At 33.8% G+C, this 14,198-nt stretch overlaps 3 protein-coding genes across 3 annotated transcripts; 2 read left to right on the forward strand and 1 right to left on the reverse strand.

The window, feature by feature from the left end:
• Positions 1-1,572: 1,572 nt before the first annotated feature.
• On the forward strand, positions 1,573-5,517 carry LOC120261728 (metacaspase-1-like). Its single transcript, XM_039269710.1, has 5 exons — positions 1,573-2,099; positions 3,151-3,481; positions 3,990-4,110; positions 4,772-4,966; positions 5,267-5,517. The coding sequence occupies exons 1-5, from the start codon at positions 1,679-1,681 to the stop codon at positions 5,324-5,326; spliced, it is 1,128 nt and encodes a 375-aa protein (XP_039125644.1). The 5' UTR covers positions 1,573-1,678; the 3' UTR covers positions 5,327-5,517.
• A 2,152-nt stretch (positions 5,518-7,669) lies between these two features.
• LOC120261729 (14-3-3 protein 7-like) lies at positions 7,670-9,398 on the forward strand. The gene is made up of 6 exons (XM_039269711.1): positions 7,670-7,742; positions 8,158-8,464; positions 8,643-8,730; positions 8,815-8,924; positions 9,021-9,169; positions 9,336-9,398. The coding sequence occupies exons 1-6, from the start codon at positions 7,670-7,672 to the stop codon at positions 9,371-9,373; spliced, it is 765 nt and encodes a 254-aa protein (XP_039125645.1). The 3' UTR covers positions 9,374-9,398.
• A 418-nt stretch (positions 9,399-9,816) lies between these two features.
• On the reverse strand, positions 9,817-13,428 carry LOC120262191 (ubiquitin carboxyl-terminal hydrolase 4-like). The gene is made up of 6 exons (XM_039270267.1): positions 13,050-13,428; positions 12,453-12,569; positions 11,744-11,842; positions 11,093-11,281; positions 10,746-10,927; positions 9,817-10,519 (listed from the first exon to the last, which is right to left on the reverse strand). Exons 1-6 carry the CDS (start codon positions 13,164-13,166, stop codon positions 10,123-10,125), a joined length of 1,101 nt encoding a protein of 366 aa, XP_039126201.1. The 5' UTR covers positions 13,167-13,428; the 3' UTR covers positions 9,817-10,122.
• Positions 13,429-14,198: the final 770 nt, after the last annotated feature.

The raw sequence follows: 14,198 nt of genomic DNA on the forward strand, positions 1-14,198 counted from the left end.
ATTACACTAACAAATAAAATTTAAACTTAAAAAAAAAATGTGACACTTCCCTCTCACTCTCACAAATGAAAGACCCTAATAAGTATTGGAATTGAAGATTGGTCCTTGTCATGGTCTTCAATTTATTTTTGGCTTCCTATTGCCAACATTCTTGAATGTTCTTATGCTTATTTCTTGAGCCCATCTTTTCCTTCATGTCTACATCCAAATAATACTTTTGCTAGTTGAATATTAATTCTTTTATTTTGATTTATCATTTATTAAAAATTTAATAATTTCTAAAAAATGGGAGATAACCATGTTAAAAATAAAATAAAATAAAATAAAAAACTTAATATGAAATGCAACATTATAAGGTACCTAAGAATTTTGACCATGAGAATGACATGAAATAATCTACTTCATTAAAAAAAAAAACTTTAATTATAAAATATGCATCCAAAGTCTATGAATTCCAACTCTTTATTAAAGATTCATAGAGTGGGTTGGGCTACAAATTTGGCACCATGGGCTTGGCCTCTTAATTAAATGGAAAAATCTCATATTACTATTTAAGATGGTAGCTTTAGCTTTTGTTTTCTTTACTCTTTATCTCATATATATATATATATATATATATATAATCCAGAACTTTCACAAATTGATAATATTTTGGCCACAAGAAACTCACTTTTGCAACCACATCAAATTATTCCCTGATGCAGTGTTAGTGATGACCAAGCATTTGTCCATCACATCCTGTTCAAGTATTTCCAAATAAAAGATTTCAAAACTGAATAAAATTTTCATTTGGGGAATCTTATTCCCCACTATTTCCTCTACCCATTGGAATAAAGTTAAAAACCAAAAGAAAAGGATAAGAAAGAAACTTAAATAATTCTTTTTATAAAGCTTTTTTTTTTCTTTCCAACGCTTAATATATTCCCTTCCCAAGTTCATCATTATAAATTAACTTTAAATTTAAAATATGGAAGTGAACTCCTCTATAATCTTGTTTTGACAATTCTGCCTTTACATTTTGTCATCCTTAAATCATTTAGTACAAGAATATAACTTATATCAAATAATTTAACAAATGAAACATTTTCTATTATTTTTTTATTTACATAATTACACTCCATATTGATTTAAATGGATGGATTCATCTTCTAAACTTTATTTTTTATTTTATTTTTTTAACAAATGCGACAAGCATAGTTCAGTGAGAGGCATGTGTACGGATCAAAAATTGATCATCTAACTCACTTATCTTTAGGGGGGGCAAAAAATTAGGCCAATTATATAAATTGATGAAATCTATGAACTCTCAGATATTGGGCCAATTATTTTATACAAGTAATTAAAAAAATATATAAATACCACATTCACATTTTTAAAGAATACCAAAAATAAGATTTGACCCTTGAAATATGTCCAAGGTATATTACACAATATATATATATATATATATATAATTCTTTAAAATTGCCTTTCATTTACCATTTTAAAATCCAATGGCAAAAATGGTAATTTCCTCATCCATCAAAGCAAACTTACAATTAACAAACTCTTTCTTTGAAAAGCCATATGTAAAGTGAAAACCAGACCTCTCTTTATATCCCTTCTACACCATCATCACCCAAACAACAACAACAACAACAACAACAACAACAACAACAAGGAGAAGAAAGAATAAAGAATGTCATCAAAGGCCAGGACTCAATCATGCAGCTCATGCGGCGATAGGCTGCTTGTGCCGTACCATGCGCGAACCATCCGGTGCACGCGTTGCCGGTCACTGAGCAGCGTGCACTCCTTCTTCCCGTCGCTGGTTTTCCCCAAAGTTCTGATGAACAACAACTCATACAACAGTTACTCATCATCCCAACGATACAACTACGACAGGATCACTACTCAACAGTCCTCTATTAGAGGCATGGAGGGTGACTGGCCGGACAGCTTCCCCAAAGTCACCGGAAAGAAGAGGGCACTGCTCATCGGAATCTCCTACTCTAGTAAAAGATATGAGCTCAAGGGAACTGTTAATGATGTTAACTGCATGAAGTACTTCCTTGTCAACCATTTCAAGTTCCCTGATGACTCCTTCCTCATTCTCACAGGTATTAATTAATTCCACATGCACATATATATATATATATATATATTTGGATGCATGCATGCATGCATGTATGCGTATATCTATTTCAATCCTCTTGTCTTTTTACATTTTTCTTGGGCTTTTAGACTTAAGTTGTAAGAAGGTGTTCACTGGCTTGATAATTGAGTTGTAAGATATTTGATTATCATGTTGAAAATTAAAAGCTTAACTCTCTTCTAATATATGATTGAGTGTGCATGGTATTGTATAAATTAAAAAAAAAATTAATAAGGTAGTTCATATGATGTACATGAAACATCAACAAAAATCTATACTTACGATGAGACTATAAGAAAATCAGGAGTGTTTTAATTCTCTACTCTAATTAGAGAGGTCAAGGTTCCATCTATAATTAATCCATATTCTATTCAAAATGATAAATTATTTAATAGCATATTATTGATATTTACTAATTAAATTGAGAGTAAGATAATATTAAATTGTAACTTTATTTTAAATGTTATTAGTATCTCTTTGCCATTGATAGTTACCATAAAAATTCATCATATTTCAACCATATATTGAAAGAGACTTAAACTTTTGATTTCCTGTATGAGAATCAAATGTTTTACTTTTGACTCATCTTTTATTTTCTAATAAAAGTTATGACATTCATCACAAATAGTTTGTACAAAAAATCGCACGAATACTAACCCCATAGTTGGTGTTGCATATATCGGAGCTGAAAATGTTAACCCAGCTCCGGGTTAGTATTCATGTTGGATTTCGTGAAAGCTATTCGTGATGAATAGTAGCATTTCTATTCTAATAAAGCTATGATTTTATTTAATTTTATATAAAAAAATAATATTTCTTTTTCACCAAATAAGAAGGGCTAAAATAGGAATACTCTATAAAAGTAAATCAATGGAGATATTGGAGGGAAAAAGTCTTAAAATTTTTTCTTATTTACTTCTTCGCGTTTCGGTCCCGACCAAACCCTAGCTCGTCATCGTCGCGCTGCTGCCATCAATGGCGTCCTCCAATCTAACCCTTCTCCCATTTGATCTCAGAGGAGGAGAAGGATCCTCACCGGATCCCAACTCGCCGGAACATACTGAAGGCGATGCAGTGGCTCATATCCGGCGTGAGCTCCGGAAACTCCCTCTTCTTCCACTTCTCTGGCCATGGTTCCCAGCGCCCATGCCTTGGAGGCGACGAGAATGATGGCTTCGACGAGACTCTCTGCCCGCTTGATTATGAGACCGAGGGGATGATCGTAGACGACGACATCAACAACATCCTCGTACGGCCATTGCCCACCGGAGTACGGCTTCACGCCATTGTTGATTCTTGCCACAGCGGCACTGTTCTTGATCTGCCTTACCTCTGCAAGTTGAGCAGGTGATTCAATTTGTGTTTTTTATACAGTTCTTCTCTGTTTAATTGTATTTCTCTTCAAGATGAGCAGGTGATTCAATTTGTGTTTCTTTGATCGTTCTTCTTTGTTTAGTTATATTTCTCTGCAAGGTGGTTCAATTTTATGCTTATGGGAATCTTGAAGATTTGTGTCTGGACCAATGCTTTAGTTATATATAAATGAAATTGGAAGAAGGCATTATAGTTCTGGTTCGAATTATTTCAATTTTCTTGTTCTCAATCTTATGGTTTTTTAATTAGCAGAAAAATCTCTGTGTAGTTGTGTTGGTTAACATATCGGCTGTATTATTTAGATCCCATGCAATTCTCAATTCTCATGCTTGGCTTTAGCTTAAGGTAATTTAAAGTATATAATGGAACATTTAGGATTTTTAGCACCAACATCTCTGATGGAGAGTGTATTTTATGTATGTGCATGCTTTGTTCTGAAAAATATATGTGAGAATGATTAGCTCCTTATTGCTTTATACAGGACAGGTTCTTTCCAGTGGGAAGATCAAAGCAACAGTTCAAATACATATAAAGGCACTAGTGGTGGGTTGGCCATTTCATTTAGCGGCTGTGGTGATCATCAGACTTCTGCAGACACTGCTGTGAGTTAATGGCATTTTAAATACTAGCTTGAAGGATTGTTGGAATAACTTCTTATTTTGTTTTCTAGTTCATGAGAATGTGGCACAGGCTTAAATTCTCATGCTTGGATTTAAAATATTTGTTGGTTAGATCTAGGTTTGGAAGATTGTAGTTTGTGCGGGTTCTCATGTTTGTTGGAAAACTAATATTCAATTCTCTGGTCAAACTTCTGATAATGTTAGTGGGACTGTGGGAGTAATTGTTATTGCCAGTAGCATATCAAGGCACACCCAGTAGCATATCAAGGCACACCTATTTCAACTTTCTAATGCATCAAGATTCTGCAGTTTCCATTGCATTGATATGGTAATATGAAAATAGGAGTCTGAATGCGCGTTCATATTAAGCATCTCTGTTCTTCGTATCTAGCACTCTAGATCCTAAACATTCATGTTTAGCACCTCTTTTGTCATTTTTTGGTGCATGCTGTTGATCCATAGGTACGATAAACTTTATATCTCATATTTCTGTTCCTAATGTCTTCCTTAATCATGCTTTGACATTAATTATTATTTGTGTTGTGTGCTTTATGGTTGCATGATTGGATTTTGGTTTGGCCTTAATTGTTTTCCTTGAAAATGAAGATCTTACCAACAACTAAGATCATCATTATTCTTTCAGGCCCTTTCGAATGATGTTACGACTGGTGCTATGACATTCTGTTTTATTCAAGCTGTGATAAGTGAACCTGGATTGACCTATGGTCGCATTCTCAGTGCCATGCGCACTGCAATTCGAGATGCTGGCATGGGTGCCCCTTTCTCTGGTCCTATAGCTGCTCTTTTCAAAAAAGTGTTCAAGTGTGGCATAGACCAGGTATTGCCACTACTATGATCTTATTTTTTATGATTCCATTAGATGTTAACTTTGCAGAACTTACAGATAGGCTTGATCTTTTCATTTAAGATGCTCAAGATAGTTTGTGGTGATTACTCTTTTCTATTCTCTAATGGTTAATCTGTCAAATTTTTACAAAATATTTAGACTTTCAATATTTGCTTGACATGTCAGAATGTCTGCCATTCTTTCTTTATTTAGCTTATCATGAACCATTATCAGAAAACATGATTGATCTATCATAGAATTGAGTCAGACTTGCTTCATATATGTTTGCAGGAACCTCAGCTTGCTTCTTCAGAGAAGTTTGATATACATCGGATGCCATTCATTCTGTAGTACAACTTCTGCATCATATGTGTTTGTTCTTATACTGCTTGTCTTTCAATTATCCCTTCATGTTGTCAATTGAGAATCATGTAAAAAATTTATGGCTTTACAACGTTTGCCAGCATTGAGTGACATAAAGGATCACATCTATTTATGTAATTTCTATTTGTCCTGGGTAAAATTGGAGTAAATTGTCATGAGCCTGCACTGCAGAAAGTAAATCACTGTTTATGCAATTTGCAATTTATTTGGATTGATCTATTATTATATCTTGGTCTTCTCATCTGTGAATTATGGAAATGTTTATGCTTGTTTACATCTTATTCCTCATAAAACCATTTCCATTCTCCATCTTGCATTTTAAAAATAAAATTTATTATTATTTTTTAATCCAAATACGGTTTAATAATCTCCTATACAGACAGGATGTCACTAGTCCCATGTATTTACCTCTTTTACATAAAAACGAAAAAAGATAAAAACCTTTAAAATCCAACTACAGTCTCAATCAACAGACTAATCCAATTTCCCACTAAACAATTCTTCTCCGAATTAACTATAACTTTTATATTTAAAATAATATATTTATATTTATAACAAATTCATCAAGTTAAGTTTTTTTTTTTTATATATATAAAATAGTTGAGGCATGTGCACCACTGGGAATTGATTATTTTAGTTAATGTGCACTCATCCGATATATGTAGGAATTGATATGCAAACCCACATCCACAGCTGGAATTTTTTTTAGGGTCATTATGTACGATGGGTTTTAAAACCTCAACAATAAAGGTTCTAATAATTTTTTTTTTTTTTTACTGAAATCAGTATTAATAGACCAAAACCCTATGTAAAAAAAAAAACAACCTAAAGCCTTTAGAAGTGGGGTAGAGTAGGAGCTTGAAGAGATGATAAAGAGGCAGCTTATGGTTCTTTTCATACAGTGGAATGTCTGAGAAGGTACAAACAAATGAGTGATGACTGACGATTAAAATATTTGCCTGATGCTCCAATGAAGTTCCACTTTGTATTATTGTACTATTTTTATTTCAAGTATTTTCTGAGGGATAGACCACCACCAGCTAATAATACTTATAGTTTTTTTATTAAAAATAATTAGTCCATGATTCTTTTTTTTTTTTCTTCTAAAAATAGTAGTGATGGGTCGTCAACCGGCTTTCGGTCCAATGGAACCACTCCACGTTGGAGTTAAAAAATTATCACCACGTGGCATGTCAGGAGTGGTTGATAAAACTAACCGGATCCGGATCTGGTAGCTGGCTAAGTTTGCATGCGGCCAATTTAGACAGCAAGACTTGCTATGCAGCTGGCTATCATTGGCTTGAGTTCAACTTAACGAAGTAAGTCGAATTAGTAAGTTAATTAGCATTTTGATCTTGCATTATACAGAGAAGCCCAAGGTTTGGAGAGATTTAATTAATTTGGATGATTATGTGACTATCCATTGCAATTTCTACTTCCAGGGTATCTTTGTTTACTGTGTTAGGTGGTAACTTTTCCTAATTGTGGATTATTTTAAAAATTCTTAACACGTTTTTTCACATTTTGACCGTTCATTTTTTTTAAATCCTATTATGTTTTCTTATTTTTGTTCTCATTATCGGAGAGTTACTTAATCGTCTCTAGTAGTTTTACAATACTTTGATTTTTTTTAGTACATGACCTTATTCTAATTTATGTACGTGTGTAAATAATAACTTTTTGTTAATACAATTGAGGTGATTTATCAATTATATATATAAGATCACGTCATTTAAGAACATCCCACAGTGACTCACAGTGATTGTTAGATTTTCATCTAACAGCCACTATCCATTCTTCTATAGTATCAAATCGTTTATAACACTCCTTAACAGTACCAAAACAGGATAACTAATAATAACTTTGCACATTATTTCTACAAATAACAACCATTAAATTATGATTTAAAGATTATAATAAAATATTCCTGAATTTTAAAAAGCTAGCTCCATCATAAAACATATACCATATATGTGTATACATGTTACCATATCACAAATACAACAGTTTCTCCCAGTAAATAGAAATAACTCTACTTATGTCAATTCACATCATACACCAATTTTTATTACAACATCAGTTAATTTAATTAAATAAAAGCTTTATCATAAAACAAGAATTTTTAACAGAACAGACGTTTTCAGTGCCAAAAAAAAAAAAAATAATAAAACTACTGAAATTACAGTGACAAACATGCATCTTCATCAATCAATCATTTTGCACCATAATAAGAGCCTAGAAATTAATGGAAAGAGAAAGCAATGACTTGCTAGAAGGGCAGAGTAGAGAGGTAGAGAAAGAGAAGAAGAGATGGGGTTCTTGGAAGAGAGGGAGAAGACTGTGTATCTTGCAAAGCTAGCTCAGCAGGCAGAGAGATATGATGGTATGATTTGATCCTGAGGTTTTCTTTTGGACAATATTATAAAGATGCATTACTTTGTTTTGTTATGTTGTTTTTAATTAATGTGTAATTTGTTGTTGAATGAGGTTCACTTAGTGATTTTTGTATATTTTATAAGCGTTAATATGACTGAGCAATTCTGGTACAAATGTTTATCTTCTTTTAATTTTAAGCTTGTTTTTTCATAATGTTTTTATCATTTTGTATCTTTTTCTTGCTCTTTTCCTCTGATTTTGTTGATCCATATTGTATAGGAATTTCTGTTAAATAAACAATAAAACTGAGTATCTTCATTAATGTAAACTATATATGTTGAAGAATTAGATGACCAATGCTAATGAGATTTGTTTATTTGATCATTTACTTCAATTTTCTATTAACATTGGTCAATTCACAGACATGGTGGAGTTCATGAAAAATGTTGCTAGGATGGACATTGAATTGACATCAGAAGAGAGAAATTTACTATCAATTGGTTGCAAGAATTTGATAGGTGCAAGACGAACATCATGGTGGTACCTCACTTCACTCATGCACAAAGAAGATGAAAAGCGAAACGAGCACAATGCCGAACATATAATGCATTACTTGAAAAGAGTTGAACATGAACTCACAAAGATCTGCGACGATATATTGTCTTTCACTGCCATCCACATCCTTCCGTCATCCATTTCCGGAGAATCCATTGTGTTCTTCCACAAGATGTGATTTGTCTTTCACTGGCTGCACACTGATATACTTCCTTCTCTTTGCATTTCATTGAATTTTGTTTGCAGTCAACAATTATGTTTTCTTTATCATCATAGTGATGTATTCTTCAGTCACAGACATTCAACTAGTCTGCACACTTTTGTTACTGATGTTTTGTTTTACAACATACAGGAAAGGTGATTATTATCGATATTTGGCTGAATTCAAGACTGGAGAACAGAAAAAAGAAGCTGCAGACAAGTCACTCGAGGCATATCAGGTATGCGAAATTCTTCATGTTCATTATCTATCCTTATCGATAAATATACTGAATTTTGATTGATTGTTTTTTTTCTGTATGAAGGCTGCTACAAGTACTGCAATTACTGAATTGCCTCCAACTCATCCGATTAGGCTCGGTCTCGCTCTTAATTTTTCTGTTTTTCATTATGAGATACAGAACGCACCTGATAGGTGAGTGACAGTTCCTCGTTTGTATTTTCTATTCTTAAATAAATCATCGACTTATAAGTAATTCAAGATTTTTTGAACCCTTTCGCCGTCTTTCAGAGCTTGTCACCTTGCAAGGCGAGCATTGGATGAGGCGATAACACAGCTCAGTTCCCTCAGTGAAGAGTCCTACAAAGATAGCACACTTATAATGGAATTACTCAAAGACAATTTAATGTTATGGTCATCCGAGTTGCCTGAAAATGGAGGTGAAATACTTCTATGCTTTTATCATAATGCAATTGCCAACTTCTTAGACAACCCAACAACAACAACAACAACAACAACAACAAAGTTTTTAGAAGCCTAATTTTTCTAATCATACTTGAGAATTAACTCATTGAATCCGTTGCTTTTTCTTTCTTGATTTTTAAGAGGAATCCAGTGGAGATAGCATTGACAGAGAGGCATAGAAATGGTATCATCTATGGCAATCCTATACAATAGCTTGGGCTTTTGAAGGATGCCTACCAAGGCATGAATCACATTGTTCTCCAGTGAACTCAAAATATTCGAGATTAATTCAAAGAAGATGAGAGACACTCTTTTTAAGTTCTGTTGAATCTTTGTAGCATTTTGTTTCAGTTATTTCTTCTGGTTCTACATGCAACTCAGTTTGTGTTTCTCGCTAAATTTAAGAGTTTTTCCATTGCTGCATTTTCTGTTGTTTGAAGCATATGTAGAAATTTCGGTCATGAATAATATGTAGTCCATACTAGCTAAAAGATGTGTTTTGGTATTGAGAATAACATGGTATCTTTACGTCATAATATTTTGGACTGTCAGTCAAAATATTAAGTTGAACTCAAACTGCAAAATCATGCAGATATTAACTATGAAAGATTGAGATAAAAGATGATATTGATGTTAAGGAGTAATTCACTAGCAAAGATAACTAAATGACATAATTGTGTGTGTTTGACAGATAACAATATCTCATAAATGAATACAGATGACACTGCATCCAAGCTAAAAACATCTTGGGAGCAATCACATCTGATATTATAATGTTTAACATGCTGTTAAAATAAAAGAAAGGATTCACCCTGTAAACGTCAGGCAAACCACATGCACTCAGCATTTTATTACGGCGAAGATGGTGTTCGGTGTTCCTCGCCATGAACTGTACACTGAAATGATCACAAATGGCATATCATTTTCTTCAACTTCTTGCACCAATGCTTTCGTAGAACAGAATGTAGCCGTGATCAGTGTTACTAGTGAATTCCTGAGCAGATCCAAAGAATGTCTGGACACTGGACTCATCAATCATCTCGACATTCTCATCATCAAAGAACAGCCAGTGATTATGGCTCTTGACCAGGCTAACATAGTGACCATGGTTTGTTCCACTTCCAACATGGACGACTACTGCAAACAGGGAGTACTCCGTTTCGGGGCCATCCACTGTGTTCAGTTTCAATTCCATGGGGAATACAACCCGATATGATAGCTTTTTGTTTCGGCCAAGTTGCTCAATATACTTGAAGCGCTTTAGATGGATAACCAGGATAGACGGCGGTCTCTTTATCTTCATCCTCTTCTGAGCTTCTTGCAGACTGCATCACCAGGAACAAAAGGATAATATAGTTGTGGAAGCTATACAAAAAGCCAAGAAAGTAGAGAGAACATTTAAAGGAACACATGGTCCTTCAAACTAAATTTTCTAATCAGAAATGTCATTAATTTTGGATCATGACCAAATGATGCATGCAATGTACATGGAGGGTGGTGAGCATTTGCCACCAAAGAACTAAGAGGAACATGAATGGAGAAAGAAAGAACCTGCAACATTTATCACAGAAGAACTTATCCTCTGCATTTAGAGTCTCTGTGGAACTGAAGTTTTTCAGGCAGCTTGTAATAGAACTATTTTGCTCAATGTCAAGGCTTAAATCAAAAAATGTTTCCTCCCTGGCTGTGATAGTTTCACACCGTAAGCATCTTGTTTCATTGGTTAAAATACCCTATCAGTTAATTAATGAGAGAGTTAGTTGCAAAAAGATTATCACAAAATGGAAACATAAATCATTTGGGGAAAGGAACTCAGAAATATTACAGGTCATTGGATTACACCATATACATGTAAATGAGCAAAACATGGCTAGTCTGAGATGTTGGATTTGTTTCACCTGAAAATTTTTGTGAACCCACGTGATAAGAGGTTTCCTGTGAGTACCATTGGGTTGAGGATGAAGTCGCCCATTTGCAACATTTTCCAGGGGTGGTGGGGGTTCAAGGGAACCATTTGCAGTATTAGTCTCCTTCTCCAGGATATCAACAAGTTCATTAAGCAAGAAAATTAAGAATTCATGAGCATCCTGCAAAATAGGGAAACAATACAAACATCAACAATCAAGAGTTATTGGCTGGAAATTATTGAAATAAGTAAAAAAAAAAAAATACAAGGGATTTAAGTGAAGTGGTTAGATTTCAGTGTTTTCCCTCCTTCCTTTTTGGAGAAAAAAAATAGTGGCTTGGTGACAGAGGAGGACGAGATAAAGTTACAATTAATTTGATAGGGACCAACCAACAGCACAAGTTGGAGTCTAGAAAAGGATGACCAGAGATAGAAACAGGGCTTTATCAAGATAGCTGGACAACAACGATATTCCAGAGTACTTTGCCACAAGTACTAGTACAAATACAAATTAATAAAACTAATGCATCCAATTATGCTGTAATATAATGTGCAATCTGTACCACAAGCCAATATTAACAACAATCAACTCTTCACAAAGAGACATACAATAGTAAGATGCAATCAGGAACTAGTTACCAACCTGGTGCATGTAACTCCGGAAAAGCTCATTTTCTTTCTTCACTCTTTGTACAAAACGCTTTGGAGCAATAACACCAGTTTTCTTTTTCTGGGAACTGATCTGCATGACATGAATGAAAAAGAAAAAAAAAAAAATCTTAGAAAGCATTGTACAAGAAAGTATCACCATCAGGGAAAGCAACTATTCACAAGGTAGATGCAATGTTCGAATAATTGATCAGCAAGTAGACAATAACAATACATCGGCCAAATGAAAATAGTCTCTTAGATATATTCATCATCATTGCATCTCCAAATCAAAAAAAAGGATCAGGATACGGAGGAAAAATGGAATTTAACAAGCTACAGAAGACATGTTATTTGTTTACATTTGCTCAAGAGGACATTTAACCATAAAGTTATTAACCACCACTGTACTGTTTGCTTGGCACAAGTCTTTATTCCTTTCTTACTAGATTGACACATGTATAAATCAACTTGAAGAACAAAAAAAATAAAATAAAGCACTCCTCCGTAACAATTTATGTTATCCATGACAATTTTTTAACATCAGTTCGAAGCTAAACCCCATGACAAGTAATGCTGAATTTCTTCAGGCCTAAGTTGCAGACTGCAAAAGGGCCATGACTGAAAAGTGAAATCAAGCACATATAGAACATACAAAGCTAATAGTTTCTAATACACACACAAATCAAGCACCAGAACTTTACCTGACTAAATAGGTCTGCCAAACATGTCAAAAGGTTCTCCTCAATATCAGCTTGCTTCTTGTTATTTGCATAATATTCAAGTAACTGCTCCCGAAAAGGGACACAAAAATAAAGTGCCTGCACACAAAATTTGATTAGCAAATAAAAATCAATTCAGCAAAACCACACAATAAAATTGTAATTCAACTTGTTTGTCACATCTAATGATAATGAATCAAAGTTTTCGTTAATATCTTTAGCAATATAAACAAGGTCTACAAAAGGCTTGGTATAGGTCAATTAATTTTCTAGCAATTTATACGAGCTTATGAATGCCAAATCATTTTGCCAAACTAAAGTATGAAGAAATTTAATCTAAAAAATAGGCAGAAGAAAAAAAAAACTTGTTCATTTGCTAGTACACTAGATCAAGCATTCAAGCTATTGAATTCCAATTTCACTCTATATCCATTGTTCAAAGCATCAAATTCATCTTACTAGATTATAAAAAATTAAAAATTCCTGATTATTCGACGAAGTTTAAATGGATCAATCAAATTACAACATGAAACAAGAATTACATCAAAGTTTTTCTCATTCTATAAGAAATCAAACTACCTGCAAGACACTGTTGCAGTAGCAGGTGTTCCCAAAGTTCTCGAGGCCAAAGAACCTCTCGCCTTCGGGGAACTGATCGCCAAGGGCCTTCTCGAGCTTGGACCCCGCGGCCCCCATTGCCGTCAACTTCTCCCACACCCACCCCAGCTCTATCACCGTGCAATACCCCCGGGAAAGAACTTCTCCACTTTCGCAGCTGCAACTGCGATGAAGAAACCACCGGAACCGATGCCGATGGCTATCAATCAAGGCACCAAAAGGATTTAGAATGAAAAGAATTCGAATTCTAGGGTTTCTCTCTCTCTCTCTCTCTCTCTCTCACCCTTTCCTTTTCAATTTATTTTATTTTTTCTTCATTTTTGTTGATCAATTTGATCCGTTGCCGAGAGGACGCCGTATGACCCTCATGTGATCTTGCTCTCGCCGGCAACTTAACATCCATCGTACATTTGCCTCGAGATCCCAAACATAAAGATATAATCGAAATTTACAGCTTGTTTCGGAAGTAGTATGGATTTCTTGATAAATTTTCAAGTTATTAAGGGACTTGTTCGCATGAATACCGATTTGTTTTTACAAAAATGCATATATATATATATATACATGTGTGTGTGTATGTATGTATGTAACTGGTTATATAAAGTAAATATGCTTTGATTGAATATCTTCTATAAAAATTTGGAGAAGACCCATCTTTACCGGTGGATAAAGAAAAAATAAATTTTCATATATATATATATATATATGAAAATATAGAAATATGTAGCTATATATCTCAAGTACAATTAATTGTATTTTAGTACTCCACAATAAATAAAAAAAGAAAAATATTTAAAATTTATATGTACAACTAAAGAAGGATGTTTCCCTTTGTTTTTTATTTTTAAGTTCTAATTTTTAAAATTAAACATTTTTCAATAATTAAAAAATAAAAAGAACAAAATTTATTTAACATGGCATATCAAATATTTTCTAAATTAATTTAATGATTTAATATAATAAGCAAAATACAAGCCTAATTCCGGGTCCTGTAAAGGGTATATATATATATATATATGTAGCACATGCTGATCACGCGCTATAGCCCATATTGGGTCTGGATCAGTAGACCGGCCCATTTCCCCCTTAATCACGTGAGAGACACGTGAT

The sequence above is a fragment of the Dioscorea cayenensis genome, chromosome 5 (genome assembly GCF_009730915.1).
Source record: "Dioscorea cayenensis subsp. rotundata cultivar TDr96_F1 chromosome 5, TDr96_F1_v2_PseudoChromosome.rev07_lg8_w22 25.fasta, whole genome shotgun sequence".
Taxonomy (NCBI): domain Eukaryota; kingdom Viridiplantae; phylum Streptophyta; class Magnoliopsida; order Dioscoreales; family Dioscoreaceae; genus Dioscorea; species Dioscorea cayenensis.